At 40.8% G+C, this 20,525-nt stretch overlaps 1 protein-coding gene across 1 annotated transcript in view; it reads right to left on the reverse strand.

Annotated features, from left to right (window-relative positions):
* Positions 1 to 20,525, reverse strand: part of pcdh15b (protocadherin-related 15b) — a 462,078-nt gene that overhangs the window by 168,692 nt on the left and 272,861 nt on the right. The window contains 2 exon segments of the mRNA XM_060938905.1: positions 12,382 to 12,498; positions 20,199 to 20,423. Of these exon segments, the coding sequence (XP_060794888.1) occupies positions 12,382 to 12,498; positions 20,199 to 20,423 (342 nt within the window).

Here is a 20,525-nt window from a genome sequence, read left to right on the forward strand (position 1 = left end):
CCAGGGTTGCTTACTCTGTTTCTCTTTAAAAGTGATATATTGTGAAAAACTCACTTTTTCAGTGCTTATACACACATATTTGGGTATCTGGAGCCAACCAAGTCAAAAACTCAGTTTCTTTTGTGCTGTCTATTTCAGAAAACATGAGCGTCAACATGTCGTTTAGATTTGTCTCCCCTTTCTATGTCACAAGCGGAGCTCATTTGAATTATACAGCCCCCTCATTTGAATATCTCCACTCATAGCTTGAGAACGGCCTTTATGGATGAATATTCATGAGGAAAGTGCTACCTGATTGGCTGGTGGAGGAGGGCAGTGGGGTGAGCAGTGGCTCTTGCAAATACTTTGCTCACATTACCATCTATCCAGCTCATCATCTAATTTTAGTCACATACAACGTATTTAGTGTTACACCATAAATACGCTTATTAAATAGACTTATTTTAAAATATCTTCTTAGAATAAGAATTGTATGGACTGTAAACATGTCAACTCTTTAGTTCTTTCTCAGAAAAGGCTTTTTGTATGATTTCCATGTACTGCATCTCTGTCATTTGGTGCCAAGGCAGCAAAAAACAGGACACTCCTGCAAGATTTAAAGCGAGACGGCCTTTCGATTTCATAAAATCACTGAAATTTAGTTCCCTCTGAAATTGGGTCATTGTGAAATGCATTTATTACGGTAATATCTCACAAAATATCAGGCCATTGTGTGGCTGGGAAGTTATTTAATTTGAGGGGATTCCCGAGCAAATAATGTGCATGAAATCACTCGCTTCGCGCAGTCAAGCAGACAGAGGAAGTCCATGTTCGCATGCACAGGTTTACTTGCTTCTTCTTCATCTTCTTTTGGGTTTTGCGGCAGCTGGCATCCAGTGTTACATTACTGCCATCTACAGATTTACCTTGACTGTGCACTGACAGTAACATCCTTCTATCGCTAAACGAACAGCTGATCACACTGAGGTGCTCGCTGACCACTGATATTTTTTAGTTTGGTCCTGCGTTTCCCTTCCTTTGCAACATAACATCTTTTCTTCTCGCTTTCTGTTACTGTAGCCGGTTTTTCATGTTTCATTCGAACACTTACATCCTCCATTTTTCTCTCCTGTTTCAAATTTGTATCCCACAATGTCTTGCGTGAATGGGGAAAGCCCACCATGTCATGCATGACATAGTATCTTGAATTGGGTCATGGTGTAGCAGGAAAAAATAGCAGAGAATTTAGGGCCACATGGCCCTAAATTCATTAACTATTCTATTTTTTAAAAAAATAATAAAATTGGAAGTCTGTGATTTGAATTCAGTAGCTTTCGTTCCACTAAACAAAAATAATTGGGTGTCAGGGAAAATTCTTTTTATGACCTACACTTAAAAAATCTGAAAGGGAGTCTAGCTTTAAGCATTTTGGACCAAAGAAAATAACTGATCTGATATGAGTGGAGCAGTGGTTTCTTTGCATATTCCTCCCATGTGGGTTTCTTCCTCTTCTCCGGTTTCCTCCCATGTTAATAGTTGGATTGACTTCTGGGCTCTGTGTCTCTCTCTCTCTGTGTGTGTGTGTGTGTGTGTGTGTGTGTGTGTGTGTGTGTGTGTGTGTGTGTGTGTGTGTGTGTGTGCGCGCGCATGGTGGTCTGTGAAGGATTCCCATTCCAGATGTGGCTAAAGGTTAAAGACAATAGGATGAATGATCTAATACAGCACTGGCAATCCAATATTCCAATTTTACCAAGTAAACATATCTACCATAGAAAACACCAGTATCAGCGGAATTTGGCAACAGTAGGCTGATGCAAATCGACAGCAGAAGGAACCGCTTTACTTTGAAGCAGTGCTTTTGACTGGCCAGGCTTTTGATTTATGAGCGAAAGAGACATTTACCCACAAATCCCATGGTGGTAAGCACCACTACGCAATCAGCTACCAAATTCTGGGGAAATGTCATTAGTGGGCGCTGGGAGAGCTCATATCAATGATTGTTTTCCACAGTGGATAACATTTGCATGCACAGTAGACTGTATTTTCTGAAGCCAGACAATGATGCTTGTGCAAACAAAGCGGTTTTCAGATGCTGTGCTCTTTTGATTGGAAGTAAGAGTTGCCATAACAGCCATAGGATGATTGAGGAGCAACTGATGTAGCTACAATGATTAAACGAGATAGCGACTGTGACTAAAGTCACAGTAATTTGCGCAAGCTGACCTTTGTCAATTGAAGGTCAAGGTGAAGGTCATTTTGCTGAACAAAATAAAATAAACTGATTGAAAAAAAATCATGAAAATCTACAAAGTTATAAGTGATTGAAAAAAAAAAGTTTTTCATGGATCATTCCAATTCAGTGATCTGGATCAGCATCAAACGTCACAGCAACTTAATTCAACCCAGAGGTATTCCATCCATCCAGCCATCCATCCATTATCCATAACCACTTATCCTGTGCAGGGTCGCGAGCAAGCTGGAGCCTAATCTAGCTGACTATGGGCGAGAGGTGGGGTACACCCTGGACAAGTCTCCAGGTCATCGCAGGGCTGACACATAGAGACAAACAACAATCCACACTCACATTCACACCTATGGTCAATTTAGAGTCACCAGTTAACCTAACCTGCATGTCTTTGGACTGTGGGGGAAACCGGAGCACCCGGAGGAAACCCACACGGACACAGGGAGAACATGCAAACTCCACACAGAAAGGCCCTCGTCGGCCACTGGGCTCGAACCCAGAACCTTCTTGCTGTGAGGTGACATTGCTGACCACTACACCATCATGCCACCCCCAGAGGTATTCTTCATGCGAAATTTGGTGACGATTGGTTGAAAACTGAGGGAGAAATATCGTCCTAAAAACATTGGGGGAATATTAATAATCAGAAGAGGAATAAAGTAGAAAGATCCTGAGTGAGAGTAACAATTTGCATTACCGCTACTAGCTACCGCTACAAACGTCCACTGTACACCAAACTCTATGGATTACACAGAATCTTCCATTTCCTGCTTGTGCATGATGTAGCCATTGCTATTTTTCACAAGCTAATACACTAGTACACTAACAACTTGCCTAACAGTGTGTTTGGGAGAAACATTTTTTTAAACTCTACTTATGATTATGATTATAATATTTCATGATTAATAGTGGAGGAGCAGCGGCTCTACTCCGAGCTCCTCCTGAGTGATTGTGCTTCTCACCCTATCTCTAAGGGAGCACCCAGCCACCCTGCAAAGGAAACTCATTTCGGCCGCTTGTATCCATGATATTGTTCTTTCGGTCATTACCCAAAGCTCATGACCATAGGTGAGAGTCGGAACGTAGATCGACCGGTAAATCGAGAGGAATCACCTGAGGTGGCCCGGGCATCTCTTTCGTATGCCTCCTGGACGCCTCCCTGGGGAGGTGTTCCAGGCATGTCCCCCTGGGAGGAGGCCCCGGGGAAGACCCAGGACACGCTGGAGGGACTATGTCTCTCGGCTGGCCTGGGAACGCCTCAGCGTTCTTCCCGAGGAGCTGGCCGAGGTGTCTGGGGAGAGGGAAGTTTGGGCTTCCATGCTCAGACTGCTGCCTCCGCGACCCGGCTCCGGATAAGTGGAAGAAGATGAGATAAGATGAGATGAAATGATTAATAGTCTGCTTTGCAGTCTGTTAAATGTTCTGTTAAATATTCATATTTTTCACATCAAGAACCTCATCTTGAACAATAGAATACGTTACATCATATTGTAACCCCTGCTCTTTATATGAAAAGCTATGAGAAGTCTAATGTAATCAATATTCAATTATGCAGTGCCTGATTGATGCTTAATGGATCCACAGTTGCATGAAGAAACATGTGCTCAGGATGATGGAACCACAACTGTTGTGGTCAGGTTGCACTTTGGTGCAAGAAGACTGTTAACTGTAAGGTGCAGATATGGATGATGTGGATGAATAGCGAATTTTGAAGAGGGGATGGAGTGGGTGCAGGTACAATCAACATAAGGGGACTATTCAAGTCCATAATTTGTGTAGTTGTAGCATCACCTGTAACAAATGTCACCGACTACAATATTCTTCCGACTAGAAGAACCATGCCACTTAAATCAGTAGTTCTTAAAGTGAGGCTGAGGGAACCCAAGGGTCTGTGAAGCATAGTATAGCCTGGGGGTCAAAAATATTTATTTTTGTAGTTTGACTTCATAGTTATGGGTTTTATAGATATCAGCATGGTTGACTGGTCCCTTGATTGGAATGTGTTTAATCCAAACCTCAAAAACAAGCTGACGTATAAATATTGTTATACACTAATCAGACATAAGTGGTTAGCACTGTTGCCTCACAACAAGAAGGTTCTGGTTTCGAGCCCAGTGGCTGACGGGGGCCTTTTTGTGTGGAGTTTGCTTGTTCTCCCCATGCCTGCATGGGTTTCCTCTGGATGCTCTGGTTTCCCCCACAGTCCAAAGACATGCAGGTTAGGTTAACTGGTGGCTCTAAATTGACCATAGGTGTGATTGTGAGTGTGAATGGATGTTTCTCTGTGTCAGCCCTGCAATGATCTGGCGACTTGTCCAGGGTGTACCTGGTTCACCCAGTTCACCGGTTGTCCTTCCTTGGACCACTTTTGATAGGTACTAACCACTGCGTACCAGGAACACCCCACAAGATGTGCCATTTTGGAGAGGCTCACACCCAGTCATCTAGCTATCACAATTTGGCCTTTGTCAAAGTCACTCAGATCCTTACGCTTGCCCATTTTTCCTGCTTCCAACACATCAAATTCAAGAACTGACTGTTCTCTTGCTGCTTAATATATCCCAGTCCTTGACAAGTACCATTGTAATGAGATAATCAATGTTATTCACTTCACACGTCAGTGGTGTACATAAACCAATTTAGACATTTAAAACAGACATACCCTGTTTCCATAAGTCGACACAGTTCCCTGGGATGTTAATGAGATATCTGTGATAAGCTTTGGTCCAAATACCACGAGGATAAAGCACCACACCTCCCTTTTCACCCTATCTAAACAGTCCTGTTCAAAATGGCTGATTTGAGTATCTGTTAGGTTTATATAAGTATTATTCTTATTATTCCACAAAAACCACAGAGGATATGGAATGGATAGGCTTTTAATGTATTTAGTTAACCATAATTTTTTTTCAGCAAGAAACAGTTAACAAACGTTTACTTGAATAACTTTTTGTTTATAAATCGGAGACTTGGTTTTATCTTTGTTTAACCATTAAGAAAAAAACTTCATAAATTATCATGATTATGATACATTGGCTTGTATAAGTATTCATTGTCCTTGAACCTTTCCGCATTTTGTTGCACTGCAACCTGGAACTTAAATTGACATGAAACTATTCATGTGCATCCTGTTTATAATAAGCAGTACCTCTCTCTCTGGATCCATGTCATCCTACAGTCTCTTCTCGAGCAAGGCGTGGTGAGACATTTTACACAAGATTTACGTAAGATTAATGAATTGATTGTTTCTTCTGTAATATCACAGGTTCCTGCCATTAATGATCTCTGTTCTGCCTTTTCTTCCACGCACATGAGGAGATAGCGTTTGGACTCAAGGTTTCATTTGACTCTCCTGCTGTTTTTTTTTCAGCTGTAATTCATAACGTGCTCTGTGACCTTCTCCCTCCCTCAGGACTCTGTGGTCTGTGTTCTGGTGTCTGCTGAGTCACCAGAAATCTGCCAAGACACTGACACTTGCGCCTGCTCCAACATCTGGCGCATAAGGGCTTTAAGGTTTCCAGAACCAAGCTGCAATATTGTATGGACACCTAAGTATTTGAACTTTTGAAGTTTTGAACTTTCTCAAGGCTGTCATTCTAGACACAAAACCTCCTCCACTGCAACATCCTTTGACCTGGACTGACACTATGGTGGTCACTTATCACTCCCTCAGAAGCACCCTTTGTTCTGCCCCTGGGTCACCTGCTCACTTCAAGCCCTTCCACCTCTATGCCTGTGGACACCGGGGCACAGCCTCTGGGGAGCGTGAGGGGGGGGGAAATGCATCATTGTGCGTTTTTATCCAAAACATTAGACATTGTTGCTCAAGGCTTACCTGTGTGTCTGGGGGCTGTCTCCGCATGTGCTTTGATGGTTTTAGATGCGGAAAAATTGGTTTTTGTCTCACCCATTGATCTTGGACTCGTCACATCAAGTTAAACAGGTGTTGCAAAATTTACAGACCCATTAAATTAATTTATCAGTAATAGGGGTCTCTAGGGATCTTTGTTGATGGTTCTTGTTCTAAACCCTCAGACGGTTCTTGTTTTATAATTTATGATATTTATCAATACCTCCTGTGGTTATTCTGTGTTCAATCAATATCAGCCTGATATTCTGCATGAGACATACGCTCTTCCTTTCTCATTTGATTTTTGTCATCTTGATTGTGGACAAATTCTCTAAATGGGTAGAAGTTTTTCCCTGTTCTCGAGAGAACACGAAGGTAGTTACTCGTTTTGATACCTACGGTAGTTATAATAATAATAATAATGATACATTTTATTTATAAGTGCCTTTCAAGGTACCTAAGGACACTGGACAATAAAAAAGAAAGACAAACAATAAAATAACAACAATAAAATAATAAGAAATCAATAATTATTGTTATAGTTATGGGGTTTCAAATGCCTTAGACTCAGACAAGGGTACCTGTTTTACCTCAAAAGTCACACAAAACCTTTGTAAGTATCTCTAAACTAAACTGGTGTTTTCACATTCCTCAATCCTCTGGTATCGTAGAACGTACTAATCGAACATTGAAAGACAAATTAATTAAGGTCATGCAGGACCCAGGTTTGCTTCTGTAATCCATAATTCATTCTGGCTGAAATTCGTGTGACACCAAGAAATTATTTTTGGAAGACTCTCCCCTGGAAGAAGGGAACTCCGGCTCCGGGTACCTCTGATTTGAAAATGCATATGGATGAGTATTCTGCAGCCCTTATAGATAAGTTGCATAAAATTTGTACCAAGGTCAATAATACAATATTATCTCCACCACACACCCCTTTCACGTGGGAGACAGGTGCTGGTGTGATGACTTTTTAAAGTAATGATTTGGACAATTGGGAAACCGATCTAATGGGCCTGCAGACATAGTCGCCATTACTTTTGCTGCTGTTTTAACTGATCTTTTTCCACAGTGGATCCATGCCACTCGATTGAAGAAGGCTCCATAACAAAGTTGTGTTACAATAACAAGTTTGCTGCTATTTACACTTTTTGTGTCCCTATCTAGTCTCCCTCTGGCCAGTTTTTTCTCTCTCTCTCTCTCTCTCTCTCTCTCTATTTCTGAGCTCTACACAGATTCGACTGAGAATCCTCAAGACGTTGTGAACAAAGAGGGGAAAAGATCTTGCGCCCCATCTGGAACCAATCATCCTCACTACAACCATGACAGTCCTCATCACGGGTTTCGTGGCTTCATTGTTGCTCGGGGCAGGGCTACCCGCCCGAGCCTTCGTGACTGCTTCATCTTTGCTCGGGGCAGGGTTACCCGCCCGAGCCTTCTGGACCACTTCATTGCTCGGAGCAGGGTTACCCGCTCGAGCTGGACTTCATTGCTCGGAGCAGGGTTACCCGCTCGAGCTGGACTTTGAGACAACATCTTCTGGACTAACTTCGCTAACTGGACTGCACAAGCGCACACCACACGAATGTGTTATGTCTTTCATCTGATGCCGTTTTCTACTATTATTACCCATCTCTATGCTCTGAAACTCTGTATTCTTACAGGACTCTGTTCTCACTATAGGTCGATATGCCTTCTAATTTCATTTTTCCCTCACTGTTTTAGAACAAATTACTCTGAAGGAAGTAGCGTGTATCTGGGAATTAAGAGGTTTTGAGTTTCTCTAAGCTCCGGTGAGGTGGGACGAGGGCTGATTGGGCATGCCCGCCCTCTGAGCACCAATATACGTCAAGAAGGGCAAAGATTAACTCAGGATTAATTCTTGATGTAATCACATATATGATCATGAGGTGATAATAGGATTTGATAATAGTGATACTATTATCAAAGGGGGGGATTGTTAGGTTTATATAAGTATTATTCTTATTATTCTTATAAGTATTATTATTAAAATGGTGACAAAATTAAGCGTTAACTTAAGGTTCAGTTAAAAATGACCTTCTGTCTCGGCTGGACATTGTTTGGGAACATTTTGTTTATGAAATGTGTATTTTGAACAGAGAAGTGTCTGAAGGACCCACCAAGGTCTGTTTTAGTGTCAGATCGACCCCCACACACACTTTAATGTTGGATGTAATGGTAGCCTTATTGCTGAACAAAGAGTTAAGACTCTTATATTATATATTATAGTATATATTATAGTATATATTACTTATAGTACATTTTAGAGCTTTTTAAGATCCTTTATTATTTTGGACTATTGCATATACTATGGCAGTGATTTTAAACTGTTCCTGTGTAGCCTGACCTTCGTCCAGTGGAGAAGAACACTTCTTTGTTAGACCAAACATAGTCTTTGTTTAAAACATTGTCGTAAAAACATCTCACGCGCTTTGACGTGCGTAAATGAAATTGCTGAATTGCTGAAATATTATTTTGCTTATGATTGAAGGTTTCATTCACACACACATACATATGAAATTAAGATGTGATTTGCTGACCTAGCACATAGACACAGATATCAAAATGATGTCACTCACTCACACCCTCCCATAAACACACACACACACACACACCCCTCTCTGAGGTCACATACAAACACACACACATTTGACAGACACAATAGCCGTTTGGAGAGATTATGATTTGTTATAAAAGGTGTTTGTAATCTTTCATCTTTGACGAAGTGACTGTGCGAATAAACTGGCATGTGAACTCTCTGGTTCCCCTGTCTGTTTCTATCGTTCTATCATTCGTCCCAGATCCGAGGGTGGCCCACGAAGGAATCGGGGTCTCTTTCTGGGTGAACCCCAACAGTATCTGTTCCTTTAAATGATAGTCACTGCTCACCACAGCCCCTTCCTCTGCCAGCCAATCAAGTAGCACTTTCCTCATGAATATTCATTCACAAAGGCAGTTTTAAGCTATGAGTGGAGATATTCAGATGAGGGGGTGGCATCATTCTAATGAGCTCCCATTATGACAAGAAAGGGGAGACAAATCTTAAGTTTGTGGGTCTATAGGGACTCCACATACCCAAATGTATATGCACAAGTCCTGAAAAAGTGAGTTTTTCATAATATGTCTCCTTCAAATAATGTTCATGGAATAAATATTTACTGATGGGGCCTCTGCAGATTCTCTAACTGATATGACCCAAACCTGAAATTGATTTTTGATTGTTCTATTGCACCACAATCTCTGTTCATACTCAATACAGAAAGCCAGATATAAAATGTATCATAATGTGGCTAGGCAGCACGGTGGTGTAGTGGTTAGCACTGTTGCCTCACAGCAAGAAGGTTCTGGGTTTGAGCCTAGTGGCCGGCAAGGGCCTTTCTGTGTGGAGTTTGCATGTTTTTCCTGTGTCTGCGTGGGTTTGCTTCAGGTGCTCTGGTTTCCCCCACAGTCCAAAGACATGCAGGTTAGGCTAATTGGTGACTCTAAATTGACCGTGGGTGTGAATGGTTGTTTGTCTCTGTGTCAGCCCTGTGATGACCTGGCAACTTGTCCAGGGTGTACCCCGCCTCTCGCTCATAATCAGCTGGGATAGGCTCCAGCTTGCCTGCGACCCTGTAGAACAGGATAAGCGGCTACAGATAATGGATGGGTGGATAATGTGGCTAAATTGCTTGGTATTCCAGGAAAGCTGCTAAATCATGAATACATACAGATTTGATTTGATTTTCACTGTGACAGAGACTGGCCTTCTGGAGAAAAGGAAAACTGTTAGGGAGGAGAAAGGCCATGCTGTACTTAAACACACACTCTAAGTTCCTAAGTATTCTCTTGGTCCTGTATATTATTGTTTTCCCTAATCATTTTACCAACCCTACATTTCGATGAAATACATCAAGTGATCTTAAGTCCAAAAATCATGGCTATATACGGCATCAGTCAAAAGTTTCTACACCCCTACTCATTCATAGAGTTTTCTGTATTGTGACTATTTTCTACATTGTAGAACAACACTAAAGATCAAAACGATGTAATAACATACGGAACATACATGGGCTTACGTATGTGATAAACAAAAAAAAAGTGTTAAGAAAACAAAAAGTTTCATATTTTAGATTCTTCAAAGTATCCACAGTTTACCTTGATGACGCTTTGCACACTATTAGGCGGCATGGTGGTGTAGTGGTTAACACTGTCGCCTCACAGCAAGAAGGTTCTGGGTTCAAGCCCAGCGGCTGACGAGGGCCTTTCTGTGTGGAGTTTGCATGTTCTCCCTGTGTCTGCGTGGGTTTCCTCCACAGAAAACCAAAGACATGCGGTTAGGTGAACATGGGGCGGCCTTAGGCTGAGGTGCCCTTGAGCGAGGCACCTAACCCCCAACTGCTCCCTGGGCGCTGTTAGCATGGCTGCCCACTGCTCTTGGCATGTGTGTGCACTCATTGCTCACATGTGTGTGCATGTTCACTGCTTCAGATGGGTGAAATGCAGAGAGGAATTTCACAAGAGTATGTGTGATTAATAAAGTAGTAGTAGTAAGAGTAGTAGTAGTAGTTGTTGTTGTTGTTCTTCTTCTTCTATTGGCATTATCTTAACCAGCTTCATGAGATTGTCACCTGGAATGCTTTTCAATTAACAGGTGTGCCTCATTAAAAGTTAATTAGTGGACGAGTTTCTTATCTTCTTTATGCATTTGAGATCAAATAGTAAATAATAAACATATAGTAAATATCCCTATTCCGCAACTGTCGTAATCCATATTATGTCAAGAACTGCTCAACTAAGTAAAGAGAAATGACATCCATCATTACTTTAAGACATGAAGTGTCTTTTAATTAATAAAAATAAAGAGAAAACATTGAATTAGAAGAAGGTGTGTCCAAACTTTTGACTGGTACTTATACTCATATCTTTGGAGCTGAGATGCTTTTTTGTTCACCACAGCTATGAAGAGTTGCTAGATTTCTGTAGCTTTCTTCTCAGCTTAAATGAGTCTGGCTGTTCTCCTGTGACCTTTTTCATCAACAAGGTGTTTCCACTGGCATAACTGCTGCTCATTCCCCCCCCCCCCCTTCTCCACCAACAACAGTGCCACTGTCAAAATGACTGAGATCACATTTTCCTCCATTCTGCTGTTTGATATGAACATTAACTGAATCTCTTACCCTGTAGCTGCATGAGTTTATGTATTGTGCTCCTGCCACATTGCAGAACAAGCAGGGGTACAGGTGTTCCTATTAAAGTGGCTGATGACTGTATATTATGATGGATTTTTGTGGTGTCTTTCCCTGCATCTCACACTTTCTTGACACTGCCTAGTAGTGATTAATATTCATAAAATAAGTCCATGCATGCTTATTAATATTCATTATCTTGACAACATCTTGCTAATAGTGTTGGGAAAAGACTTGGCTGTTTCAAAGCAAAGCAGAAATACGCTGAAACTCTCTTTAATGTCAGAAAACCAAAATCTAAATCAGTTGCTTATAGTCATGCTAACCTCGGGAAATCTGCACTTCTGTGAGCATAAGGAGCTGGGAGAGTTGGTAATGGAGATTTATTTGCCACTTTGTATAAATGTATAATGTTAAAGGTTTCAAGGCTCTTTTCACGCATCATTGTCATTCTGTCTGCACACTAACTTCAGAGCTGTGTGCATCATCTCAAACTGCATTATAGTATGTGATAATGCCGTCACACAACATGTTACTTGATATAGTGTAGTAGTTAGCTAGTATGCAGTTTAGGACGTATCCAGTTCTATCTGTTCTACTGTGTGTTGATTGGTTGCTCTGAACCAATAACATCGAGGAGTTCAAAGAAATCTTTCATGTGACATAGAGAACGTCAGTCATTTTGAGTGACATTTAAAATAATGGAAAGTTTTTCTTTTGTTTTTTCCTTCTTTTTAAACAGCAGCACAACTTGGCTCAATCTACATTTCTACAAGAAATGTTCTACACTCAAAGCTACACAATTCTGTTTATAAATAATATGTCAAAAATAGTTTTAAAGAGTGTCAAAGGGTAGTAAAAATACATTCAGATGTAATACTGAAAACATTTATACAGAAAAAAATGTATTCAGAACTTCTGGTTTTTTTTGTTTTGTTTTTTGTTCCAATAATGCCTGCAAAGTGATGAATAAATATGGATTTTTACTGTGCGTGACTGGAAAGGGAAAAAAAAAAGTCAAAATGCCGGTGTGGGGAGGGGAAAGGCACATAAGCACACACACACACACACACACACACACACACACACACACACACACACACACACACACTCACCATGGTGTCCTGGTCCTCAGCTTGCACAGTGGTTACGATGGTCCCTTTGACTGCATTGGGAGCCACCATGCCTTGATAAAGCGTCTGGCTGAAGACGGGCGAAAAATCGTTCATGTCCTTGGCAAAAACACAGAGAAGAGAATGAAAGCCTGATTAATAGCACCTTTACACAGCCTCTCTCTCTCTCTCTCTCTCTCTCTCAGCTAAGCTTGCAATTGCAACTCTAAACCCTTATGCGAGCAGGACCCCATTACCTTGCTCTTTCGTTGCACTAAACAAAAATGGCATTTATTCAATAGAAGATCACGAACAGCATTAAGGATGTGACATGGTTTTACGTGCCCAGGGACCCTTTTTTTTTTTTTTTTAAAACCTTGGATGAAAGATAATTATTGCCTTTGAGAATGCAATGCAGAGCCCATAAAAGTCAGTGACACTAGAAAGAAGGAGATAAAGCAGATGAAGACGGAAAAGAAGATGAGCTGAAGGGGAATAGTGGAGGACGTGACTTTTCACTATGAAGTTTATTTGTGGAGGACTTGGTGAAGGCTCTGAGTAGCACGGCATTGTGAAATGAATGTTGATGAGGCAGACGGTGCGGCCCTCTCGTATTTGATACAACACGCTTCTCTTAGTCCAAGGAGAGGCCAGTGCAGTTCAGCTACCGAAATTACACATCCCTTTCCCCTCACCATGGCCCCTCCTGCAGGAGTTGGCCTTTCAAAGACTGTCCTTGGAATGATCTGAGCTTCTGACTAATAAAACTGAGCTGTTTATTCGTGTGTCAAAAATAATGGGGTATTGGAGAATGCACTTTGGAATGAAACGGCTGTAGGTTTTTCCCCCCCTTTTCCATATCCTGCTATCTGCAGGTGTTATTTCCTGTCAGAAATGAAAAAATACAGGCCTTTTATTCTGTTAGAAAAAAAAAGTGTTGCAAGCTGCTCTGGCGGTGTTAGTCTTCCGGTTATAGCTTTTCTCATCAGGACCTACACCCCGGGGGCACTATCACATCTTAATCACTCTGATATTACTCAGCCTCCATGCATCAGGCAACACATTCATCGAGTGCCTGGACCTGCACTTTCTCATTTTCCACAGTAACTAATTATCAATTAGCTATGGCATGAAAAGAGGGGAAAATTAATAAACATTCCCAGAACTCATCTGCAAAGACAATTAGCTGTTCTTTTGAGACTAAAGGGAACATAATATGCTCGCTGCCTTGTCAAGCAGCACAGCACGGCTTTGTGAATGTGATGAAATGAGCTAAGGGGAATTCCTGTGACATGAACAGAAGCCAAACAGATGGCAGGCAAAACAAACAAACAAAAAAAAAATCACTTCATGCGAGGAAAATGTGGTAAATCATGGGTATATGACAAGCAGTTTTTGAAGTTAAAAAATATGGTTAAGCTTATTTATGGCTGATGAAGCAAGCTTTATTGGACGCCTGAGATTAAATACATTGAGAGATAGTCTGAGGAGTAAGAAAAATTAGCAGCACTTTTGAAATAGCTAAGCTATTGAAATGTGACCATAGAACAATCAAACGTTTTGTTGCAAATAGTCAACAGGGTCACAAAAAAAAAATGTGTGGAGAAGAAAAGACAAATTAGACCCTAGGAATATCAATCCACCTGAAAAATATCACAACAGTGTTCTCTTTCAGTCGCTGGTACTAAACCCAGCAGCTGCCCTTCACTGAAGGCTAATTGGCATTCACCATGGGTCTGATGTCTCATCTCCAGAATCCTTCGGCATCGGGAAGCCACAGTGCTAAGAGAATTTTGTAAGAATGAATGGCCACTTGTACTCACAGCATATAGATGCACTGCTTTAATATTATTGTCCTGCTGCTAATGTGCATTAGGGCTGGACATACAAATCGAGGAAATAATCTTTAATCTGTTTTAAAAAACAAATTCATGATTCAATAGCAGATTTAATATGATATGTGTGTGTGTGTGTGTGTGTGTGTGTGTGTGTGTGTGTGTGTGTGTGTGTGTGTGTGTGTGTGCCAGCCCTACGATGACCTGGCGACTTGTCCAGGGTGTACCCCGCCTCTCGCCCATAGTCAGCTGGGATAGGCTCCAGCTTGCCTGCGACCCTGTAGAACAGGATAAGCGGCTACAGATAATGGATAGATGGATGGATATAATATGTACAGGTGCATCTAAAAAAATTAGAATATTGAGAAAAAGTTCCATATTTTCCATCAGTTATTTAAAAAAATGGAAATTAAATATATTCTCGACTCATTACATGTAAACTAAAATGTTTCAAGCATTTTTCTATTTTAATTTTGATAATCATGTTTGACAGCACAAAAAAAACCACACCTCAAAATATGAGAATATTTCATTTCAAGTTTGAGTAAAACAGGATAAATACTGTGCGTCTCTTGGTCTAGTTCAGGACACGCAACCACAATCATGGGGAAGACTGCTGACTTGGCAGTTGTCCAGAAGACAATCATCGACTCCCTCCACAAGGAGAGTAAGCCACAGAAGGTCATTGCTGAAAAGGCTGGCTGGAAAAGGTGCACCAGCAACAGGGGTGACCACAGCCTTGAGAGGATTGTCAAGAAAAGTCCATTCAAGAACTTGGGAGAGCTTCACAAGGAGTGGACTGAGGCTGGTGTCAATGCATCAAGAGCCACCACGCACAGGTGTCTTCAGGAAAGGGGCGACAACTGTCACATTCCTAATATCAAGCCATTCCTGAACCAGAGAACATCAGAAGTGTCTTACCTGGGCTAAGGAGAGAAAGAACTGGACTGTTGCTCAGTGGTCCAAAGTCCTCTTTTCAGATGAAAGTATATTTTGCATTTCATTTGGAAATCAAGGTCCTAGAGTCTGGAGGAAGAGTGGAGAGGCACAGAATTCAAGGTGTTTGAAGTCCAGTGTGAAGTTTCTGCAGTCTGTCATGATTTGGGGTGCCATGTCATCTGCTGTTGTTGGTCCACTGTGTTTTATCAAGTCCAAAGTCAACACAGCCATCAAACAGGAGATTTTAGAGCACTTCTTGCTTCGGTCTGCTGGAAAGCTTTATGGAGATGCTAATTTCCTTTTCTAGCAGGACTTAGCACCTGAACACAATGCCAAAACTACTACCAAATGACTTGCTGACCATGATATTACTGTCCTTGATTGACCAGCCAACTCACCTGACCTGAACCCCATAAAGAATCATGGGGTATGGGGGGGTATTATCAAGAGGAAGAGGAAAAACACTCAACTCAAAAATACAGATGAGCTGAAAGCTGCTATCAAAGCAACGTGGACTTCAATAATACCTCAGCAGTGCCACAGGCTGATCGCCTCTGTGTCACGCCGCATTGATGCAGTAATTTGTGGTAAAGGAGCCCTAACCAAGTACAACCCCGATTCCAAAAAAGTTGGGACAAAGTACAAATTGTAAATAAAAATGGAATGCAATGATGTGGAAGTTTCAAAATTCCATATTTTATTCAGAATAGAACATAGATGACATATCAAATGTTTAAACTGAGAAAATATATCATTTAAAGAGAAAAATTAGGTGATTTTAAATTTCATGACAACAACATCTCAAAAAAGTTGGGACAAGGCCATGTTTACCACTGTGAGACATCCCCTTTTCTCTTTACAATAGTCTGTAAACGTCTGGGGATTGAGGAGACAAGTTGCTCAAGTTTAGGGATAGGAATGTTAACTCATTCTTGTCTAATGTAGGATTCTAGTTGCTCAACTGTCTTACGGTAGGTCTTTTTTGTCGTATCTTCTGTTTTATGATGCGTCAAATGTTTTCTGTGGGTGAAAGATCTGGACTGCAGGCTGGCCAGTTCAGTACCCGGACCCTTCTTCTACGCAGCCATGATGCTGTAATTGATGCAGTATGTGGTTTGGCATTGTCATGTTGGAAAATGCAAGGTCTTCCCTGAAAGAGACGTCGTCTGGATGGGAGCATATGTTGCTCTAGAACCCGGATATACCTTTCAGCGTTGATGGTGTCTTTCCAGATGTGTAAGCTGCCCATGCCACACACACTAATGCAACCCCATACCATCAGAGATGCAGGCTTCTGAACTGAGCGCTGATAACAAGTCGGGTCGTCCTTCTCCTCTTTAGTCCGAATGACACGATGTCCCTGATTTCCATAAAGAACTTCAAATTTTGATTTGTCTGACTACAGAACAGTTTTCCACTTTGCCACAGTCCATTTTAAATGAGCCTTGGCCCAGAGAAGACGTCTACGCTTCTGGATCATGTTTAGATATGGCTTCTTCTTTGAACGATAGAGTTTTAGCTGGCAACGGCAGATGGCACAGTGAATTGTGTTCACAGATAATGTTCTCTGGAAATATTCCTGAACCCATTTTGTGATTTCCAATACAGAAGCATGCCTGTATGTGATGCAGTGCCGTCTAAGGGCCCGAAGATCACGGGCACCCAGTATGGTTTTCCAGCCTTGACCCTTACGCACAGAGATTCTTCCAGATTCTCTGAATCTTTTGATGATATCATGCACTGTAGATGATGATATGTTCAAACTCTTTGCAATTTTACACTGTCGAACTCCTTTCTGATATTGCTCCACTATTTGTCAGCGCAGAATTAGGGGGATTGGTGATCCTCTTCCCATCTTTACTTCTGAGAGCCGCTGCCACTCCAAGATGCTCTTTTTATACCCAGTCATGTTAATGACCTATTGCCGATTGACCTAATGAGTTGCAAATTGGACCTCCAGCTGTTCCTTTTTTGTACCTTTAACTTTTCCAGCCTCTTATTGCCCCTGTCCCAACTTTTTTGAGATGTGTTGCTGTCATGAAATTTCAAATGAGCCATTATTTGGCATGAAATTTCAAAATGTCTCACTTTCAACATCTGATATGTTGTCTATGTTCTATTGTGAATACAATATCAGTTTTTGAGATTTGTAAATTATTGCATTCTGTTTTTATTTACAATTTGTACTTTGTCTCAACTTTTTTGGAATTGGGGTTGTATAAATGAACATACTTTTTGGACATTTGTATATTGCAAATCCTTTTTTGATTGAGCTTAGGAAATATTCTTATCATTTGAGATCCTGGGTTCTTGGTTTTCATGAGCTATCAGCCATAATCATAAAAATTAAAACAAAAAAGGCTTGAAATTTTACATTATGTGTCATGAATATAGAATATATGAAAGTTTATCTTTTTGAATTCATTTATGAAAAAAAGAACTTTTTCACGACATTCTAATTTTTTGAGATGCACCTGTACCTTGAGTGAGAATTACAAAAACTCCTTGCATAAGATTATAAATCCTTAGGTATGTAATGATTCACCCAGTTCACATTTTGATTTGATTCATGATATTGGGTTGACGATTTGATTTTCCCACAATATTTTTTTAAAGTGGCGTTTATTTTCCTATACTTGATGAACTTCAATATTCTTTCTGTTAAATGAAAAATAAAAACATTTCTTTCATTTTCTTAATAACCAACAATAAGTATTTCCCCACATTTGTAAAAGTTGGAGTAAAATATCATAACCTATTAACTAAAACATTCCTTTAATTAAAAATCAAAAGGGTAATAACAAATAAGCCTCTTCTTATTAAATGTTTATTCATTTGCGCTAGCAGCACTGGCACAAATTGTTACTCTCAGGATCTTTCTACTTTAATATTCTCCTTCTTCTTCTTCTTCTTCCCTTAATGTTTTTAGGATGCTGTTTCTCCCTCAGTTTTCAACCAATCATCACTAAATTTCACATGAAGAATACCTCTGGGCTGAATTACATTGTTATGACTTTTGGTGGTGATCTGGATCACTGATCCGGAATGATCCATGAAAAACGGGATTTTTTTCAATCACTTATAACTCCGTCAATTTTCATGATTTTTTCAATCAATTTTTTAGGGCAGCAGGGTGCAACTTTTTCTCACTAAGCGTAATTCTCTGTCTCTTATTTTTCAGGATCTATAGGGTATGGTGACTGTCACATCCACATGCGTTGACTGACTCTTGTGCGTGCTCTGGACGGCGCATGCTGCAAACTAATTCACGCGCGTGCTGCTAATGACTCACACTGGCAGTGGATTAAGGCGCAATCAGTGCACCTATATAAGGACTCTGAATGCACACTCACATTGTGAAGTATTGAGTTGTTTAGACCAGGCTTGTAGTATTTAAGTCCAGGACTTGGACTCGAATCCGACTCGTGCCCTAATTTTAAGGATGCGTGACTTGACTTGAGCACTGATGACTCAGACTTGGACTCAGACTCATGCAGTAACTGCATTTGTACTCGTAAATTGAAGACAAGGATTTGGATTTTTTCTTTATTTTTTGTAACATGTCATAATAATTTGGCATAAGATATTTATATCTAGGTTAATTTTTATATTAATTTCATGCGAGAGAATGCACATTCACCTGTTCATACGTCATTACATAAACTAACATTAATGGCCCTAAAATGCCTGGAGAGAAGCCCCTAGGATTGTCCGCTTTGCTTATACAGACTTCTCGTGCAGTGGGAAAAAATGCACTGCTGTGTGTTCCATATGTAGAAGAACTATCAAGGAGACAATGGGGACAACCTCGAACTTCAATCATTATATGGCAAGACTCCACCCAGAGAAGGAAGTGACACGTGATGTTCATTGCCCTGTTGATAGTGGGGCTTGCTTGCTGACCAATGAACTCACTACTGTTAACCCTTTCTCATGTTATTTGCCCCGTTGATAGTGGGCGGGGCTTGCTGAGCGATGAACAAGCTTTTTATCTGTAGCCTATTAACTAAAATGGTGCAGTTGAGCAGTAACGTTAATCCAACACAGCAGCAGAAACGGTTTCACATAAAGGCAGCAACAGCCACTGTCAAATGGCGCGGTTGGAGTCTTGTTCACGGTCTTGACTCGGATCAATAGTGGACTCGACTCGGACTCAATTCGAAATTTTCTTTAATGACTTGGACTTGACTCGGACTTGAACACTGGGGATTCGAGACTGGACTCAGTTTAGTGACTCAACTACAACACTGGTTTAGACACATTACCGAACCGTGCATTGTTTTGATTTCCTGTTTTCCGAGTTCCTGTCCCTAGTCCTTTGATTCTGCCTTTAACTGATCCTAGGATATTTTGTTTGTGCTTCACTCGACCTACTGCTTGTTCCCGTTTCTGATTTATGCCTGCTGATTTGGACTGTTTGCCTGACCTTCTTATTTTTAATAAATATCTTCTGCACTTACATCTGTCTCCAAGCATCACTGACAGTGACCAGACGTCCCGGTTTGTGACAGCTAGCGCAAATTACTATGATTTTAGTCACAGTCTCTATCTAGTGAACATCTGTGCTACCTCCATTTGCTTCTCTTTTCTTTAACTTTTGTCAGTTTGTATAAAGAAAGCTACAGTTTCTTGTTAAATCTATTTGTACAGTCAATCGCACAATAGCTCTTTCCCATTTTAGATCTGTTTTGTGTGTGTGGGGGGGTGGGGGGGTGAGGGGGTTTGCAACATTAGAGCTGTGTTACTTCCACCTATAGTGAAGTCACATGTATTCCTGCTATTGTATGTCATTGTGCCCTCTGCTGTGTAAACAGCACAATTACAGCTCAGAAAAGCTATGAGATTATGCAGCCTAATAATAATCACAATTAATTATTTATTTCATCAATTAGAACTGACAAATTTGTATCATGATTTTTCATCAAACAATATATTGTTACATGCCTATAAATCATTCCTCTTCTATAACTATATTCTATAAAGTCGAACAGTACTAAGTTTGTGAAAAGGATATTCAGTATGAGCAGATTGTGAATAGGAGCTTACCGTTATCATGACTGTAACAGTGGCTAAACCGGGTGGCATGCTGCCAGAACTGTCCACTGCCTCTACCACGAAGGTGTGCATGGTTTCCTCAGGAGAGAGCTTCTCAAAGTCCAGTGTGTACAGCACCTTCAGCTCTCCTGTTACAGGGTTTAACTCAAAGAGCTTTCTAGCCTCTGTTGTCCTGATATGGTAGATGATGTTTGAGTTCAAGTCTGCATCTTGAGCCTAAATTAAGGAAGACAGAGAACTGTTCAGGAAGCATGTACAACACAAGAGAATCTCTAAAGCAGGAAATTTAACATGCACCTCTGGGTATATGTTTGGAGA

The sequence above is a fragment of the Neoarius graeffei genome, chromosome 14 (assembly GCF_027579695.1).
Source record: "Neoarius graeffei isolate fNeoGra1 chromosome 14, fNeoGra1.pri, whole genome shotgun sequence".
In the NCBI taxonomy this organism is placed as follows: Eukaryota; Metazoa; Chordata; class Actinopteri; order Siluriformes; family Ariidae; genus Neoarius; species Neoarius graeffei.